Below are 19,742 nucleotides of genomic sequence, written 5' to 3'. Positions count from 1 at the left end.
TGTAAGGATGGTTTATGTCAAGTAATAGTTACCTTTCTAGTTGTTATACCAATTTGTAGATGTATGCAGCCTTTATTATACAGGAACCAAAGAACTAACTAACTAACGCTAAAATGACAACATGAATAAAATGGAATGAAAATAAAAAATAATTCGTTGACACACATTTATTTTAGAAGCAATATTTAACATGAATATTGAATTGACCATCATTCTAGTTTAATAGACTAGAAATAAAGAAGTAATTAGTAAGCATTACAAAATTGTAATGGAAAACATGAATGTCTTTCAAATAAGTGAAATATGAAAGTTGAAGCACATTATCTATTTATTTTATAACATACACAAAGCTTTCTAAAAGTTATAAATTTAAGACCTAGAAGAGTGATTTAAATAATCCATACATGTCCCCTTCTAAACATACAATTATACATTTTTTCTTATTGCAATTCCGTAAATGAACACAATTATACTAAATGCTACTCATTACAACATATACATATATTTCAAATAAAAATACATCTTTACTCTTAACTATTCGATAGGTACTTAAAACATTAACCACCTATCTCCAATAATTTACAAATATCAAAAATAATAGTGCAACATATAATAGCTTAATTTAAAACATTTTCTATATAATCTTAACATTGAAAAACTTCTATTAAAATAAAGCAACAATTTACTCACAATTATATTAATAATTTACTAACAATATTTAGGCAGGCAAATTTATTGCGCTCTTAATAGTCAACTTACATTCAAAGTAATTACAACATCGATCTTTGTTTAAATGGCCTACTCTGAAGATTTTCAGCTTATCATTCAAGTTTAGTCATAGACACCATAGAAATCTCTCATTTATTAAGGACGCATCATTTTATATCATAATCATTAATTATGATATGTTTATGAACATTGCTTTCGAAATACTAACAATGAAATAAAACATATTTTTATGACAATTCTAATTTAAAACGTGCGCACTTATCCTACTCTAATTTGTGGGTATCATTATTTAGTTATCTGAAATTGCATTATTTCGATTTAAAAATTTAAATTTAACATATAAAATTATAACATAATTTTTTTTTCTATGAAAAACAAGGAAAACCAATCAGACAAAGCAATTATGACGCTTTAAGGAGTTTGACGTTAAATCGAGTGACGTTATGTGGAGTTTACACTATATATATTAAAATTATTTGCCAAATTAAACAATTATAACTAAATATTAATTAGAATACATATTTATAAATATTATGTTTTCATGGTACATAAATTAGCCCTATCAGCAATTTAAATATACTTTTTAAATATTATTAGCCCCAAAAATATATTAAGTTAACAAATAGAAAAACTTTATGAACATACATTCTGCACAACATTAAACATTTTAACATAACTCCTGAAACCCTTTTTATATCAAATAATATTTATATGGAATTACAATTGAACATAAAGCAATAACTGAACTATTTTTCAGCAATAGTTCTCCACTGTTTTAAATATATATTGTTTTATTCTGTCTAGAGGGCGATAATTTATTAGGTTAAGATTTAACATAATTAATATTAAGGTATCTTTATGACCTAAATATTGTATTATAATATACTTTGCCTTAATAAAAATTGGCTAACAAGAACACCATAGGATACATCAAAGTTCCAACTTCTAATAAAATTGAAAATTTACACATATAAGGCATACAAAGTGTTTTAATTTAAAATATACACTGAACAATACTTAATAATAAGTAATAGTGCACATACTTAAGAATACATCTAAAGCAAATGATTTTATGAAACATCTTAATATTTTATAATATAAATGCATAATATTTTTAAATATTAATAATTGAAATTCAGATAAAAGACGGGGGATAAATGTAAGTGATATTTATCCCCAAAAATTCTAATCTTATTTAACACAACTCATCTTCATCATCAGTTTTCTTATCTTCATATGTATAGTCAGCCTTATTGTCATCAGATTTTGCCTGCAAATAACATTAAATACAAAATTTCTATGGTGGTCACACTAAGACAGACATGAGTATAATATATGTCTGCTTTCTATCTGATGAGTGTAGAGTTGAAAGCGTAATTATGTCTATGTACATATCATATTTTTCAGTATTCAATATTAAATTATGTTTTATCATCATCATCAGCTTAAACTTGTCCACTGCTGGACGTAGGCCTCTTATCTTTTATACTACTTTAAATTAATATATTTCCCCGATGACAAAGATAAGGCTAAATAATAAATAAATTTGATATTTACCTGCATGTATGAAGCATTCGGGCTGACATATGATGGTGCCGCATTCTCCCGGACTGCAGCTTTAGGCGGAGGCTCGATTCCTTCAGGTAGCGGTATTGAGGCTGCCAAACGAGCATACTCTACATCCATGCTACGTATAAATGGAGATGCTAGAGCCCTTTTAGCCGAGTCCCTGTCTTCTTCATCATAAGCTTGGAGCAACTGCTCAATAGTTTGCATTTCAGGTGCTTCACAGTTGTTACCCCATTCCTGGTAAAATAATTTTATAGACAAAAAGACAATTAGTTCTTAAAAGGATCAGTATAATAAAATTACATGCATACACAGTACAGATAACATTAGAATTGTATAAAGAACTTGTTCTCCTATCCAAAATAAATCACAAGTATAACCTGACCAGGAAAATAGAAACCCTGTTATAGGGGATGTGGCCTATATTTCTGGTCAAGTTATGGTAATTAAACTTCATTACTTTATAAGCTTTTTCTGCAGCTACTGCATCTCCTCTAGCCAGTTGCACCAGCACAATGGCAACGGTAAGGCGGCCCACAGCTCCAATGTTACCAGCCTCCTGATGGAAACCAATCTCCCTGCGAAGACTGTCCACTGCTTCGTCGTATCTTTAAAATAAAAATACCTGTTAACGTACCCACATTTAAAACTCTATAACTATCACACAATAGTAATATAAAACAAATGAAACATTACCTTTGCAATTTGACTAATATCCTTGATGATTTACTAATGTATTCAGATCCTTGATGTTGACTGCTTTCAGTCTGAAATATAAGTAAGTGAATGAAATTGTTGAACAAAGCAAGCAATTAACTTTTTCTTTTTCTCACTATTCAACTTTGATGTACATTTCAATATCTTTAATTTTTTTTTATGCACCAAATGCACTTAAAACATAATATTATTAAGAATTTTGCATTAATACTTACAGATGACACATCAGCTGCCTGTTGGTACAACTTTACGGCTTTCTCAGGCGACTTCTCCTCGATAATCTTGGCTGCTTTGTCAAGGACATTAGCTCCTGAGTCACCTGAACCATGTTGCTGGTAAAGACTGCTAGAATCGCATGCCAAAGTGAAAATCTAAAAGATTTTGAATATTTAGAATCAGTTAGTAAAATTGTAATCATATTTATAAGTTTCTCATTCATTTAAGTGTTGTAAGTAAATACCTCATCTGGAGATGAAATTTCTTTACTGACAATAATTGCATTCTCAAGGGCTTTTCCGGCATGGAAAAAGGAATGGTTTTTCTTGTACATCTCTGAAGCCTTAATATAGCAATCTTTGGATTTCTTCAAATCACGTGCAATGCGGTAGCATTGGGCTAGAAAATGTATTATTTAGTTACATTAAAGCAAAAGTAAATAAAATAATGAATATTTATAACAATTCTGAATGTTTTTTATTACTGTGAAACTCCACTGCTATGATACTAGACACATTTTTGTCTTTGTTTATAGGAAGATATTAATCTAAGTGTAACAGAAATGGGTCACATCTCTAATGGAATAAACATATAAGATTCTTTATGGATTGAAATGTAACATTTCTTACCTGCTTGACTATATTCATCTGCTGCTGAATCATAATCTGGCTTCCATCGCAGCAGTGAAGTTTTCAAACTGAAACATTACACAGTATTAAAACCAATATCTTTACTAAAATTTCATTATAGCTCAGGAACATAGGCAATATCACCACTATAATTTTCTTTCAACTTCGCGCGACGAAGAATTGTTAAAGAATTTAAGATATACATAAAAAATCATTAGCCAGTCACGCATATAGCCAGCAACATAAAAAAAATCTTTTCGGATAATACATACCTATTTTGCTGATAGAAAGGATTAGCAAAATAGGAACAACTATTTATTAACATTCGCAACAATTTAAGAATTGCAGATATCTTCTCTATAACCCATCTTCTTTGCAATACAACGTAATAAGGGTGAACAATATCGCACTTATAAAAAAAGAGCTTCGCAGCCAAATTGAACCTAGAATTCATACTGGATCCCTTGTATTTAAAATGGATATCAATACTTACAACTTTTCTGCAGCCTTGCAATGTTCTTGGGCTTCATTCAATTTCGCCGACATTTTTGTGCAGATATCGTTTGCCGCTCAATTTCCCAACAGAATGCAGCAGCAGCAGCAAGATTATGTATTATGAATACCAAAAAATCAATACCAAACTAGACTTTTCGTTTGACAATTTTGACGTTTTCGAATTCAAAGTTGTCGGAACATGTGTCATTAATTTTACAGAATATAAAACAGTACAGATTATAACCAAACTAATGTCTGTAAAATTTTTACACACAAATATATTTTTTTGATCTAGGAGAAAGTGGTAGCCATATATGTAATTCAAAATAACAGTTTGATTTTTGTCCACTCATATCAGTTTACACTGTCTTGCAACATGCAATGTATCCAACATTCCACTAAATAAATACTGTTGTTGTTAAGTTGAAACTGGATAAGCGAGAGTCATTGTCCGGTCCTGACATACGAGCTCCATGACCAAGACATTTAGGGTAATGAAATACCCGAAAGATATATAAATGAAAAAAATAACACGGTCCTTTGTACTCTAACTTATCCAGATTCGACTGTATATAAAATGTTGTTCTTCTAATATTCCTTAAGCTTAAGAGGGAAGGCACAAGAATATATTACATTCAAGAGTTTCGACATTGAAAACCCACAATAAATGGATATCACACATGTTGGACCGTAGCTCCTTTAAATAAAAATTTAATTAAAAATAATTTAAACTAAAAATTAAAAAAGCGATAAAAAAGTTATTACGTCAATCACTCATTTAAAAAGTTTTTCTTTTTTAAATTATAAATTCACGATTCTTTCATATTAACTATAATTTATTTTATTTAAGTTATTTATCAATAAACATTAAATTAAATGAAGTAATATTATTAAAGAAGAAAATAAATTTAAGTTTATCGTTCGTACATTTAACTTTAAGGGTGTCGACAATCAGATATATCGTTATTCGTTATCACACGTGCTCGCAAATATTTGCGTAAAAGCGGATAAAAATGATTATCCATGCAATTAACCTAGGGTGTGGAAAGAAGTAAGGTGAAATAGAAGTATGTCATGCCTTCTTAATTGACCCCCAATTTATCATCACATACACATAAAAAAATAACTTAAATGTGTGTAGGTACTGTTCATAATACATTGACGATTTTATTTCTACGCAACTAACTTTCGACTATTTTACCATATAGGCTTTAAAAATTAAACGTAACATAAAAATAAGTTTCGAGTACAGTGGTAAATAACATAATAAAATTAAAAATGTAGTAATATCACTCTTTACCTTTAGCTTTATCACTTGATTAAAAATGAAAGAAAAATTACTCACAATTTCCTATTCAAATTTCAGCAAACAGATTAAATTAAAATCAATTTGCTGAAAGTTGCACTCTATTAAAGCACGTTATTATATCACATTGACCTACAGACTTGATTTTCAACAAACACGTGTTGCGTAAATCTCCCCTAACAAACTTTAAAGTTCTTACCCCTCACTAAAGCTTCTGCAGAAAGCGACATTTTAAACTGAAACATTCTACTTTGCTGTTGCTATGCTCGTTTGTTGTGTGAAATAGGAAAATATTTATTCGGATACCTCGCGATTCAGTACTGACCCGGACCTTGAGGTCAGAAAAAATATTTCTCAATTTTCAAAATACCTATAATTTTTTCTCTTATGGTTTATTTGCAAGAATATATATATGTGAAACCATTTTGATTTTGTAATTGAAAAGGCATAGCTATGAAGACATTTTCCACTTTTTTAAATTTTGATCAAAAAATGCATGATTTCTTCTGAATGCTTCGGCATATTGGGAAATAATTTCATATTTTAACAAAGATGAAAAAACGAGAATGATGGCGCGAAAAAATCTTAGGTTAGGACGATATTGCTAGAGATGTTTTTGCAGAAAATGTCTTAAAGAAAAGTGGTATTTTATTAAGTTATTATAACATTTTAATCTTGTGAGATAATCCCGACTATCGACATATTGTGAACTAAAGTAATTGATTATTATTATCAAAAATCGTTGCTTATTTTTCACAGATCTATATATCATTGCCAGTTTTCCGGGCGTAACGTCAAAATTCTAACCAAGAGATCAGTCCACAATTTGCATTTACTATAATATATAATAGTGAGATTATAAACTAACGAAGTTTCAAATGTGACGGTGACATAAACATTTAGTGTGTTGGAATAGGGAGTTTGAGGGCGCAGCGCAGGTGTGGCTCGTGAGAAATCTCACCCCTGCCTAGGTATTTAGCAGGCGGAGGGCTATTCGCATTGCTATACTGACTTGTTCCCACGGCAAGCCGGAGTGGCCGCTACGCATAATCACGTAAGGGCGGAGTGATTTGATTTTCAAAAATAATAATCTTAATACAGGTTTAATTCTTTAAATCATTTTGTAAGTTTCTAGACATTTTGCTTAATTCTTTGTGAATTGCAACATGTAACTTCTTATTCGTGGGTTTCGAGTGCGTACTTTGACACATATTGCTATTTCTCATATTTTCCATGAAATAGCAGAAACAACAATACATGAGTCTTGTCAGTCCAAACCGACAGTAAGATTTTTCACTAAATTCCGACATGATATTTGATACGTATTTTAATATTGAAACTGATTTATTTTTCTAATAATAACATATAAGGTGAAAGTACGCCCGGAAAAGATTTTCCCTTCAAAAATTGCGTCTTGTCTCTTTTCATACACTGGCTGTCTCTTTTAGTCTACTAGATGTGTGTTTTGTTTTACTTTTATACTATTAGTCAACGGTATCGTAATTGAGTCAAAAGCGCCAACGATCACTGTTCGCAATTACAAAAATTATTTTCAGTTTTCAGCATTCATATAGCCTAGCATTCTACCGCAGCTTGTCCCAGATGAACGGAGTCAATTAAACAAATAAAAATAACTATAAGCATCCTACTTAGTGATATTTGAGATATGTATGTAGCCCGATAAAGATGTATGGAAGAGAAGAACATACTGTACCTAGCTTCCATAGCGTAAAGGGCAGGTTTGTGACGAAGAACCTACTTACTGAAAGGACTGCTTTCTCTACATGAAAGGAAGTTGAATTAAGTGAAAACACTGAAACAGTTTAAAAAAAATCTATAAAGTCATCCTTTCGATTTGTATGTATTTTATTTCATAAAATGCTTCTCATTAATTATCTCGTATAGAAACTGACTCACAATAAAGAAGAGTGATGTAACGGTATGGATGCAAAATAATAATAAGTTAATCCGTAGGAGAGGTGGAAAGTTGCATTGAGAGTCGAAGCACAATTAACTCTACCTTTGCCGATAGAGCGCGGACCCCCACACCGCACCGCCTTTAGTGGCCAGGTGCCACCCGTGAGAATCTCACGAATTGTTATGTAGGGGGACACCTATTGATAATTGTACAACTATAGTTTAAAACTATTTCATAAGTAGTAAATTTATCTATAAGTTGTCCGTCCACTTTATCGTTTCAAAGAATATTTAATTACATTTTGTCTCACACCAAAGAAACGTGAAAAGCTCGACATATAGTCAATAATATTTACAATCGTATAATTTTCCTACATTCAATTAATTTAATTAATATTGCAAAACATTCAATGCAGCAAGCAATAAAAAAATCGTAAATGTCTGAGAATGCCAACTTATAAATAAGTTAAATTAATTAATTTCAATCTTAATTATAATCATAATAATAGTCAAAATGTCAGTAGTTTTTCCGATTGCAGAATTTTTCTCGGCATAAAGTCTTAATAAAAATGTGCTGCCAACGAGACATTACGAAAGCTTGTTAGATAAAGGTATTAATTACCAATTATAGGTAAATGTTATTCAAAGAGAAAAATTCTTTTATCGGATGAAGTAACTTGTCTCGTTACGATAAGATTACCGATGAATAATTGTCAATAACATTTCTTTACACATGTATCCTTTAAATTAATTCAACTCATTGCTAACACGCGCATATATCGAATGCCTCCATACTTTTCCTGATTGTCTTCTTAAATGGTCAATTGCATCCATATAGAGAAATAGGCTAGATGTAGCATTTTAGCAGGAAGACGCGCAAATTTGTTTTAAGGTTACAACAACAAAAATTTTGAATCTCTACCAATCACCTCTAGCATTCAAGTTAACGGGCTGATTGTAGCGGAGGGCCGGTCATATCTGTCGACGTAATTGTAACAATACGATAAAGGATAATCCTGAAATGATAATATTTTATAATATAAGCTAGAGATGCTCTTTTCAGGTAGGTTCGATTGCGCGTAGTCTATTATTGATATGGTATAAATCGTTGGGTCAGGCCTGTCCATTTGGCTATATCAGCTACTTGGACGCCCGATTTATCCTCCGTAGGCTCTATAATCTCTACCAAAATATCGTTTCTTAATTCACACTTATAATGCACATATCGTCTTTCGCCATACGATTATGATTAAGAAATATCACTCTAGTAGGGAACGTAAGTAAAAATAAGTTGTAAGAGTAGGTACTTAGGTATTTTACTTAGAAAAATCCCGAACATATCTAAGCGTAAACTTTTTAAAGTACTAGGAAGCCATAGAGACTACCTAAACTTATCGTCAAATCGGTCAAATCCTAATCAAATATTTCCAACATCTAATATTTTATTTAATAAGATATTAAATCATTTTATATTTAATTCAGCACATAAATTTTGTACTAAAGGTAAGAATTTTCCGCTAGAAAATATTCAAAAGTCAGTTAAATCAAAAAAACATTTCATAAAGATTTTTTTCACCGCCTACTATAGTTTAATTTTAATAAATATTATTAAATGATAATTCTGAATATAGTACAAAATGTTCATCTTATTTGTTATAAGCAAAAACCTTTATCAGCAAGAAAAATAATAGGATATGATGAAGTGGGCGTACCGTGTGAATGTCGCGAAAGATGTGACTAAGTTATCTTCGCATGCAAAAGACACCCACGAGCCAAGACAGCTGTTTAGGTCGCGAGCGCGGGCCACCCCCGTTTCTCACGCGCACTCTACATCTGCTTACACCTCGGTCTCGGACCCCTTCTTATAAACTTCATTACACAACAATAAAACTTGGCCTTATTATTTTTCTTCCCTAGCACTGATTTCATGTAACGGGACTCATTCGTCGCGACGGCATCGCGCGTGCTGTATGTCTCCGGGCCGCTGCCCTTTACCTATTAATTGTCGATTTTGCGACTCGCGAAGTGTTGGTCATTTATATTTCAAACTGATCTTCTAACATAATGGACGCAATGATTGACGCTCAAAAGTCGAAATTAAGATATCTTAACGTACCAGGTATGTATTTTTCTAAATTTATTTACACTTATGTAAACTTACATGAATGTATATTGCGTATTATGTGAATATTAGAAAATCTTAGTGCGATGTTTACTTTACCGTAACTTTTCAAATATATTTTCCCGCCATATTATTTGGTAACTAATGCATATGCATTATAATATTTCATTATTATTAAATTTTTCTTATGCTATAAGACACAAAAATGACAACTGATGTGTTTTCTGAATATAGAAAGTGCCTATATTTAAGTACCTTACAGTTACCAAAAACTATTGAATTAAGAATCGCTGTAACGTTATACGCGGTATTAAGGAAACTCGTAAGCTTTGAATAAATTACAAATTATATATGTATTATATATATATATATTAAAGTTAAAAATTAAATAACTATAAATAAGCGTTGCCTATTAAAATTAAACTCGCTCGTGTTATTTTACCAGATTTTCAGTGATAGAAAATCAGGAGGTAAATTAGAATTTAGTCGTAATTATTGTAATCATATAGTGAATTAATGACTCAATCAATGCATATTTTAGACAGCAAAATATGCATCTGAAACAGTTTTATTGCATCATCTAAACCAAAACTAACTGAGAAAGTACATTCATAAGTTCCTTTTGTTAATATTTTACCATAAAAAAACAGCGATTGATCACGATCGCATCTGAAGTTAAGTTGGTACGTTCTATCTTAGTACATAAATGCTTTTTCTCTCTACTCTTGAAGACCTACGTAATACTCAGACGCAAAAATTTAAGCTGTTCTTAACCTTTGCAGTAATACGCCCAAGTACGATGCTTCGTTCGAACACGGTATTGTGAAAAGAAACAATTTTCAATGTTAATATTAACTAGCTGTTGCCCGCCACTCCGCGCGGAATTTAAAAAAAATAGATTATGAAATACCTGGATTAAATATTTATGAAATATTTGGATAAGAGGGCCAGCTGATCCTCCCCCCTCCCCCCCCCCCTTGACCTAGGAGATTAAAAGTAATGCCTGTTTTTACTTCACCCAGGAATTATAATAGACACAAGCCATTAAATTCATTAGAACTAATAGAAATCAATTTTATATTTAGTTATAAAAAAATTGGATAAACAACGCATTATCTATCACTAAATACATTAAAGTATAATCCTAATAAATAATTAGGATCTGAGATACAGCAGTAGGCGATACATCCTGCCTGGACTTCAATAAACAATTATTTTGTACGACGCAGTAACAAAGCCTAATTAGCTCTTACATAGAAATTTCCACTTCAACAATTGAGAAAAGCCGATAAATATTGTAAGGTTCTTAGTAATTTATATCGGATAAAGTAATATTACATAATATTCACAATATGAAATAGTCTGAAATATTAAATTGTTTCTACAATGTGGTAGGTACATTGGACAAAGATATTGTCCAAAGTGAGAGAGAGGCTGATGATAGTGATGATGACTATTATTATGAAGTTTGTTATTTTTTTTTGTTTTATTGATTTATTATTTTACACAAGCAGCTGCAGGCAGCTTCACACGCATCATGTATTAACATTTCCCCCTGGACGTTCCCCGAATATTTCACTTCAGCTTACGTTTAAAAGCGACAATGAAATAGCAAATAGTTGTTACATTTTCCCGAATTCCCCGAATTTCCCGAATTAATTTATTTTCTATAATTTTCATGTAGATTTCAACTATGAAATTATGAGACAAGGTTTCGTATAATTTTAGTTAATAGCAGGCAGCCTGTAGCCACTGACAGCACAGCAAATAAACAGGATGAGAATTAACCTTCTAGTGATCTCTACGACTTGTTTTTTGAAGAAAGTATTAATAATATAAGAAACATTTTTGTAGAGTACACGGCCTACAATTTCGGCGATTAGAATAGCCAACTCAAACGCCGGGTAGCTACTATACCTTATCTCTTCTATCCCTTGGTTAACGAAAAAACTACTAAGGTATTATCCGTGGCCCAGTTATTCTACAAAATCTTTTCGCGATAAAATCCTTAGCCTTATTATGATTAGGCGCATACGCAACATTTTCGCAAGCGCAAGGCAGGTGGAGGCGATGCATGCAGCTCCAATCCAAGTGTAGAGCCGTTTGTTTCCATCAATCGGCGCCGGCATCAAGCAGTCGCAGATTGCAGTCGGTTGCGAAGCGCGGTATCGGACGGTTGTGTTTTGTGAGTGCATCCACCCGTGTCCAGTGCGTGACCAATGTTTCCATGCAAGGTGCGGGGGCGGCGGGACCGGTCGACGGTCGCGCACCCGACCCGCCGACCTTACGTACCGTTCACTGCACGCAACACGGCGCTCCTACCATCAAGTACATCCCAGGATCAGAAATGCAAAAGATAAATACAACACCTGTGCTTTAATACCGCAAGAACTTACTGTGACACGGACTCTTATATTGATGCATCTTTATTGCAATTTCGGACATTGCCTACGGGGATACGTATACTATGTACGTTTTAAATATAAGTAATACATAAGTAAACTTTTTGCTTTAACGGTACTGTAGCAGTTTTATCCGTATTGCAGGTAAAAAAACACAAATCAAAATTCATAGTTCGATTTTACTAATTGTTAATACTGTTTTTATATAATTCGATACGAAGATATCTCGTTAGTTAAATCAATGTTCGTGGGCATTATGAGCCCTACAAACTACGCTACTATTCAAGGTCCGTAACGTTCACTTTGAGTAGCAAAAAGTATGTCGAGACATTTCATCAAATTCTTTTTCCCATTTTCTTCCTACCTTCTTTTTCATATTGAATAACTATATATATAAGTATATATCACTAGGAATGAGAGAGGTTTTAAGCTATATGAACGAGCATATAGCTATTCGTTGATGTACATATGTACTAGTGTGTTCAGTTTATATACCTACATAGGTATTAATTTCAACGCGAGAGCGAAATTTGAAACCTCTGTCTACCGTCCCATTCGTATTAAATACTTTATATTTTTATATTTTAAATTATCACAGGATGAAATTTAAAAAAACCTGCAATAGGTGTGTGTCTTATCAATTATCAAGTACTTCTTCTAAAGAAAATCTCTTAATACTAACTTATATCTCCCACTTTAATCTTCAGAGGATGAATTTATAAATATCTTTTCGTATTTCTAGCTTAAGTAGGTATTATAACGGATTTGGATAAAAGGCACAGAAATAGAAAGTAGTCCGGAGGAAAGTGTAGGCTACTTTTATTCCGGAAAAAGTACAATTCCGGCGGATAGATTTATTTTTTATTTACATAATCAATACAATTCCGCAACAAAAAGTTTTTTTTGTTTGGTTCACGCAGACAAAGCCGCGGGCAACAGTTAGTCTTATATAATTCTATCGTAAATATAGTTCCCCTTAAATAAAAAGATCCACAACGACAACAGTAGATACGCCCCATGTATTATTATTGTTACAACAAAAACTCGTATTCTTAAGTACCCGAAGAAAAAACATCTGGCACCCGTTTACCAAGCTTCAAAACTTAGGGGATCATCTTTGTGACACTAGAGATCCTTGCGATTGGTCGAAATATTTGTACGCATTGCCAATAAGGAACAAGAGATAAGTATCGTCCATGAATGACAGATGCGCAAAAGGTGCATCTTGAACTCCTTTGAGATATATGTATATGTATAGGAACACAATAATTATGTGTAGGATTAGGAATTCATTTAAATAAGTATTTATTGCAACATTATCGTTAGCTTTGGTTCTCACTACATAAAAAACTAAATTTGCTTCGTGATTTTTTTTTATTGATAACTATTAAATAACTATTGAATACTTTGAATTTATGAAGAGATAAAATCAAATATTTCTACGTCAATTTCAATTAATTAATCTATTAACAAATAAATATATTTAGCAGTAAATAGAAACGGACGCCTTATGTTGTTTGACGTAGGTTTCCATTACTAAATGTTCTAACTATTTTTGAGCCGGCTGTACATGTTGGCCAAGGCTTGCCGAATGGAGGCTAATACGAGTGTAGGAAAATTAATATAAGTCAAGTGCTACTTGTATTTAAGTTTGACAATGTATCAAACATAAATGAATATTTTCTTGTGGCACACAGAAAAACGTTTTTGTCACCCATGGCGCGCGAGAGCCATTTGTACATAAAAATCGAAACCATACTGAAGTGAGGCCAGCGATCATGATCGCTTGCGAGTCGTGACAAGCTACACCAAATAAGCCCTATACACGTTGGCGCTTGCGCACGTGCTGGATCGCGCAAATGTTGGACGAGCGACGCCGAGCGATAGCAAGCAGTGGAAATATACCGTCTCTACATTGGTATCATTGCCTTCACTCGGCAAGCTTTGGCCAACGTATAGAGCGCGCTTTAGATTATTAATTTGGTTATTTGGCCATGGAAATCCTTAGTTACTAATAATTGAAGCTTTTATGTGCTTTACTCATAATGTGTGTTCTAATAAGTTGCACGTATAAAAAACACAAATGCTTTCATAAAAAACTCTATTTTATTGTAAAAAAAAATCTTAATTATAAAGATACCCAGAATAAAGAAAATGTTTAGAAGATTGCACAGGAACTAGATAAAATCAGTAAACTTCTGCTTGCCGGCAGCCGCGTTTTTTGGAATCCAACCTTTAGATTACTCAACAATAACTAAAGTTCTGTTATGTCCTGTCTAAAGTTACACTTATGAAACATTCGGCTGGATAACTGGAAAATAAATTTATAGGCACCTATTGAACTCATTCTTTTACACCAATTTGAGCTTAAACTGGACGTATTTCGATTTCAGGTTGGCATGTACCAGTGGAAAGGCCAGTCATCGGAGAAAGCAGCAGTGGAAGTAGCATGGCGGAGACGGCGTCTCTGACTTGCAGTCCGAAATACTTGCACAAAAAGCGCCGACTCTCGCGCCTGCTCGACAAGCTGGCGGTGCAGTTACAGAACAACAATCATTACCCGCTACCCCCTTGGCTTATGCTCGACCCCCCTTACTACGAGACCAAGACGCAGGAAGACGCCCCGCTTGATCTTTCCGTGAAATCGGAACAACCAAAAGTGGAAAAAGAGCCAGATGGATACAGTTGCGCTACTTGCGGCCAGACTTTCGCCCTTCATGATAGACTCGCCAAGCACATTGCGTCCCGGCACGCAGACAAAACTCCGGAATCAGCGCGTGCTTATGAGTGCGAGATCTGCCGGCGGCGATTCGCCCGCTCCGACATGCTGACGCGGCACGCCCGCCTGCACACCGGCATCAAGCCGTACTCGTGCTCTGCATGCGGGCAGGTGTTCTCACGCTCTGACCACCTGGCGACGCACCAGCGCACGCACACCGGCGAGAAGCCGTACCGTTGCCCCGTCTGCCCGTACGCCGCTTGCCGACGCGACATGATCACACGCCACATGCGGACGCACTCGCGCCCGCACTGCCGCTCTCAACCACGCCCGCAGCCCGCTGAAATCTAAATGCGCTCTGAACACCCTGCCACGGGCAACATTCAACTATAGAGTGTTCGATGTCTACAACGTTAGTTAAACAAAGTAGATGTAAGTTAAGTTGACAAAATTCAGTTTCATAATTTATAATAGGTATTTCTCTCCATTACGAAAGGCTCATGCCTTTTTATTTTATGATTAATTTACCTTTACCTCGAATGTTTTTCTATGTGTACTTAGAATTTGGAAGTCTATTTATTTTTGTAATGATCTGGGCTTCACTGAGTATTAATGTAAAGTTGATTTATTCATTTCAAAGTTATTACGAGTACGCTTTAATTGGGTTTGTGTTTTTACAATTGTAGGACGACGGATCACGGAGTGGACACGGCTTATATACCATGGGTGAGAATGACATATCACATTGCAACATGCAGAGCTTTATGAAATAAACAAAAGTAAACTTTAATTACTTTTAATTTTTGCCTTTACGCGAATTTCGACTTGTCTACACATTATTTTGCCTGCTGTGCGCAATGCGATGTGTCTATAAATATTTGTTAAATAAATAGCATTTTTAGATTTAAATGTTACATATTAATATTACTATGAAATGTTAATTTTTACGGCTATGCGTTTAACTTAATGTTTGCTTTATGTACTTAAGTATATGACTGTTACTAGTGTTTGCACTATGTTAACGTGTTAGGTGTAAACAATTAGGTATTTCTAATTTATACGTCACCGACAAATCGTGTAATCCGCCCATTTGTAATTTTCCCCGGCAAACATATATATTATATTTCAACAATTTATAAAGGACTTCATTACAGCAAATAAATAATTACCCGAGTATATACTTGCAGGCACTGACGACAGTGCAACTACCGATGTAATGTGACCTATATCGCAGAAATATAACACGTCTCTTTGTGAATGATTTAGTTTGAAATTCAATATGCCGAGTTTTTGAGAATTGCCGGGGTTAATCACAAAACAACGGTGTACACAATTCGTTACAGAGTTGTGTTATTTTTGTAAATATGCTATAAAAATAATTAATTATGAATTGTATGTAGTCTTTTCAATGCATAATAAAACCGCCATCTTCTGTATGTACTACGGTCTAGTTTATAAAAAGCGATATATGAGGCGATCAATGATTTGTGTGGCACACGGCATTTGGAATGTCACCTTTTACATACAAATATCTTTTTAACAATAATGACAAATACATTGTACTAAGAGAAAAATAGTTGTAGTTTTATGTAAGAAAGTTTTGATAAACTGTTAAATGTCACATTTTAACACGTTGAGCGCCACGTCAGCCATCGGTGGCTGACACTAGACTTTCCGTTTAGGCCGCGACAGCCATCGGTGGCTGACACTAGATTTTCTGTTTAGGATGTTTGACGTTCAGTAACATTTGAACTGTAATGAACTGATTTGACGCAAAAAGAATAACGGCCACGAATCCATTTCGAAGAAATTTTATCTGAGCGGGGTAAGTGGTAAGAAATCAAAAGATCAGACTTGGCGCGTAACGTGTTGAAACAGAGCCTATAGGTATGAAGTTAAAAATGTAAACTATTTAGTACTGCGGTCGGAAACACCGGCCCTTTAATACCAGTGCGTATAAGCGGCGCTCGTGGCCTGAACAAGATTGTCTTAGAAATATGCGTGGCGTTTAACGTGTTAATGTACATAAATGTTGTCATCAGTGTTATTTTTGGACACTTGTTTTTGTCCTACTGATTTAAAGGTTGTTTTTATGGATGATAGTGTGGGGTTTATGTACATATATTTTTATTGTGGAGGAAGTAAATTTCCTACCTTTTAAAGTTAGTAGATTGAAAACTTGTTTAATTATAGAAACATTCTAAATTATTAGTCGTAGCGACAGCGACCTTAATTATTTGTTAATTATATTATTAATTTATTTATTAATTATTTTGTATGATTTAAACGTCGATAGCACTACATTTGGTTATTGTGAGAAAGCGTAGTTATTTCTGCAAGTGAAATAGCGCCAACGAAAGCCAGAACCCGTATACTAAGTGACGTTCGATTAGAGATTTTAGTGACAATCAGTAAAATTGACAAAATGTATGTAATTATAAAATACATACGCTATAACAACGTGTGTTATTAAAGTATTTGTCAGTTCGCTACATTTTACGTAGTCACTAATCGTATGTTACTTTGCCTAGGAGGCGTAATGACTTGTAGCCTAGGCGGCTTAAATGTTTGAAAAGCCTGCATTCGGGGTTGGTCCATTAATCATGCAAATCCATGAAGATCGAAAGTAGGAGGGTAGGGTTTCCGAAAAAAAAAATCACGAAACATCACGAGGAGGGAGTGGAGGTAAAATAAATAAAATTAATAATTAAAAAAAATATATTAATTTATACTAAAGAATACGCGTATTCTTAGGTATCGTTGGTAATCTAAAACCTCGACACATCATCAGAAGGGTCAAAAAGTTGCTAAAAAAACATCAATGGATGATCCTTTATTATATAATAGTTTTCTCATAGTCATAGCTGTGTTGGCAGTCGGGATTATTTTATTAATTTATTGATTTATTTAATTAATTTATTTAATGTGTTATAACTTTATGAATATAATGTTATAGGAACTCGTCAGTTACATGCATGTTAAATTAAATTTAAATATAAAAAAAATTGTGTTTATGTAGTTAAGTTCTTTTAATTCTGTGATAATTTTGTGTTTCAATAAAGCCATGTTGCAACAATATTTATTTCTATAATTAAACAGATTTAAGACGTCTGTTGTAACCATCATTTGGGGGGGGAGTTGTGCCAATAATCGCCACGCTTGGCAGGCGGGTTGGCGATCAAAGTAGTTCCATGGTAACCTAGGGACACTTCTGCCCGTCCTCCAGTGGTCTGGACGCAGTTTAACGACAATGCCCCGGTCTATCATTGTGGCAATCGATGGGGGACGCCTACGTCGCAGTGGACAAATTTAGGCTGATTATGATGATGATGATAATGACGTCTATAAAAATCATCAGCACCCACCCTTCTAACAAATTATTACCTTGTTTTTTCTTAAGATTTGTTCTGGTGTTTGTGAACGTGAATTCTTAAGGGGGAAGGAAAGCTTGCTCCCTATCAGCTAATTCAACGTGACATGACCCATAAAATGCCCTGCACTAAACGCGGCCGATCAAAATTGTATAAAAACTCGATCTATAAAGTACCTCTAGCGCAACAGATCAAGACAGCATGAGTTAGATATATGCAGAATGGTCTACATTTAAAATAACTGACACTGTGCTCATAGTATAAGGAAACAGGAGAATCACAAAATTAAAAACAAAATACTTGAAAATTGGCGTCTGCATTTACAACATTAGTGCTTTATTATGAATAATTGACAACATCTTTCAGGGTTTTCTATAAATTTACAATTCAACGAGTGATTAAAAGGTTTTAACAAAATTCATCCTCTAAATCTAAACTAAGGGTGGTTAGGCTAGGCGGTTGCTGTACACATCGTGACATGCTACCTTGTATTTACTTACTTGGGGAATTGCTCCCCCTTGATAACAGGCGCATTAGCGCGACCACCACTACTGTTATAACAGATGTTTATTCTACTATGTAGTTTATTAAATTCAATCAATATTTGTAATATGAATAAAATCTGTGAAGCACAGATTTCTTTTTGTTCGACTCTTAAAATTGTACTTTATTCATATGTAACACAAGGAAAACTTTACACGCACAGGGAATCATGGAGTTTGAAAAATGAATGAGGCACAGAGAAAAACAATGTTACTTTTATTGTAATTAAGAGGGATCAAATTATCATAGGACTGTCTATTCGAAGTTCTATGAGAACTAACATCAAAAATCGTAAAGCTTCTTAACCGATTTTACAAATCATACCTAGTCAATAATTTAAAAAAATCCTTTCAAACTTGAAACGGCAAGCCATAGACAAGGTTAAACAAAATTAAAAACATTTGATCTGGCAACATTTCCTCTTCCTCTAAGCTTAACCTACTTTTCGCTTGTCGTTAAGAGATGGATAGTTGACAACGTAACGTTAATTTGATTAAACTCGTTGATCAACTGGTTGGCAAAATTTACGAAAATAATTAAGCGAGAGAAAAATAAATCCGGGAAGAAGAAAATTTTCCTTAGTCAATACAAATATAATTTAATAAATTTCAATAATTTAAAAAGAAAACCCATAAAACTTTTGTTCCAATGTTCTGAGAGAATTTTTGTCAGAAATCGAAACCGATATTCTATCAAAAATCGAGGTGTCAATTTTTTATTAACTTATGTATACAAATCCAAACACTTAACCATAGATAAAGTAAAATAATAATGTCGAAAACGGTATTCCTGGTTTAACAATTTTTCTGATTTAACTAAAAAAAATAATGGTCATATCTTTATTTCACAATTTTCACTGAATAACTAAAAAATTCAAATATTGTAATGGCCGCCATGTATAAAATTTTACGTTTTGTATTTTATTTTGACCCAAAACCAAACGAACAATAGACAAGTTACCTTTAGATATAATTTTTTTACTTCAAACAATCAAGTGAAAATCGATC

General features: G+C 33.4%; 2 protein-coding genes across 4 annotated transcripts; one reads left to right on the top strand and one right to left on the bottom strand.

The window, feature by feature from the left end:
* Positions 1–166: 166 nt before the first annotated feature.
* Positions 167–4,541, bottom strand: LOC106126125 (gamma Soluble NSF attachment protein 1). The gene is made up of 8 exons (XM_013323603.1): positions 4,354–4,541; positions 3,861–3,928; positions 3,476–3,630; positions 3,231–3,386; positions 2,995–3,065; positions 2,759–2,906; positions 2,287–2,535; positions 167–1,999 (listed from the first exon to the last, which is right to left on the bottom strand). Exons 1-8 carry the CDS (start codon positions 4,404–4,406, stop codon positions 1,925–1,927), a joined length of 975 nt encoding a protein of 324 aa, XP_013179057.1. The 5' UTR covers positions 4,407–4,541; the 3' UTR covers positions 167–1,924.
* Positions 4,542–11,876: 7,335 nt separating this feature from the next.
* On the top strand, positions 11,877–17,603 carry LOC106126361 (zinc finger protein 26). 3 transcript variants are annotated; one of them, XR_001228358.1, is made up of 3 exons: positions 11,877–12,169; positions 14,496–15,253; positions 15,508–17,603. XR_001228358.1 is itself a non-coding variant. In XM_013323981.1 (2 exons), the coding sequence occupies exon 2, from the start codon at positions 14,552–14,554 to the stop codon at positions 15,170–15,172; it is 621 nt and encodes a 206-aa protein (XP_013179435.1). In that variant the 5' UTR covers positions 11,877–12,169; positions 14,496–14,551; the 3' UTR covers positions 15,173–17,603. The 3 variants fall into 3 exon arrangements, 2 of the variants coding, with proteins under 2 accessions (XP_013179435.1, XP_013179436.1); XM_013323981.1 differs by having other exon boundaries at positions 14,496–17,603; XM_013323982.1 differs by lacking the exon at positions 11,877–12,169 and adding an exon at positions 12,174–12,246 and having other exon boundaries at positions 14,496–17,603.
* Positions 17,604–19,742: the final 2,139 nt, after the last annotated feature.

The sequence above is a fragment of the Papilio xuthus genome, unplaced genomic scaffold (assembly GCF_000836235.2).
Source record: "Papilio xuthus unplaced genomic scaffold, Pxut_1.1 DF825017.1, whole genome shotgun sequence".
Taxonomy (NCBI): domain Eukaryota; kingdom Metazoa; phylum Arthropoda; class Insecta; order Lepidoptera; family Papilionidae; genus Papilio; species Papilio xuthus.
The sequence above is the reverse complement of the archived record's forward strand: the minus strand, read 5'-3'. Positions and strand labels throughout refer to the sequence as shown.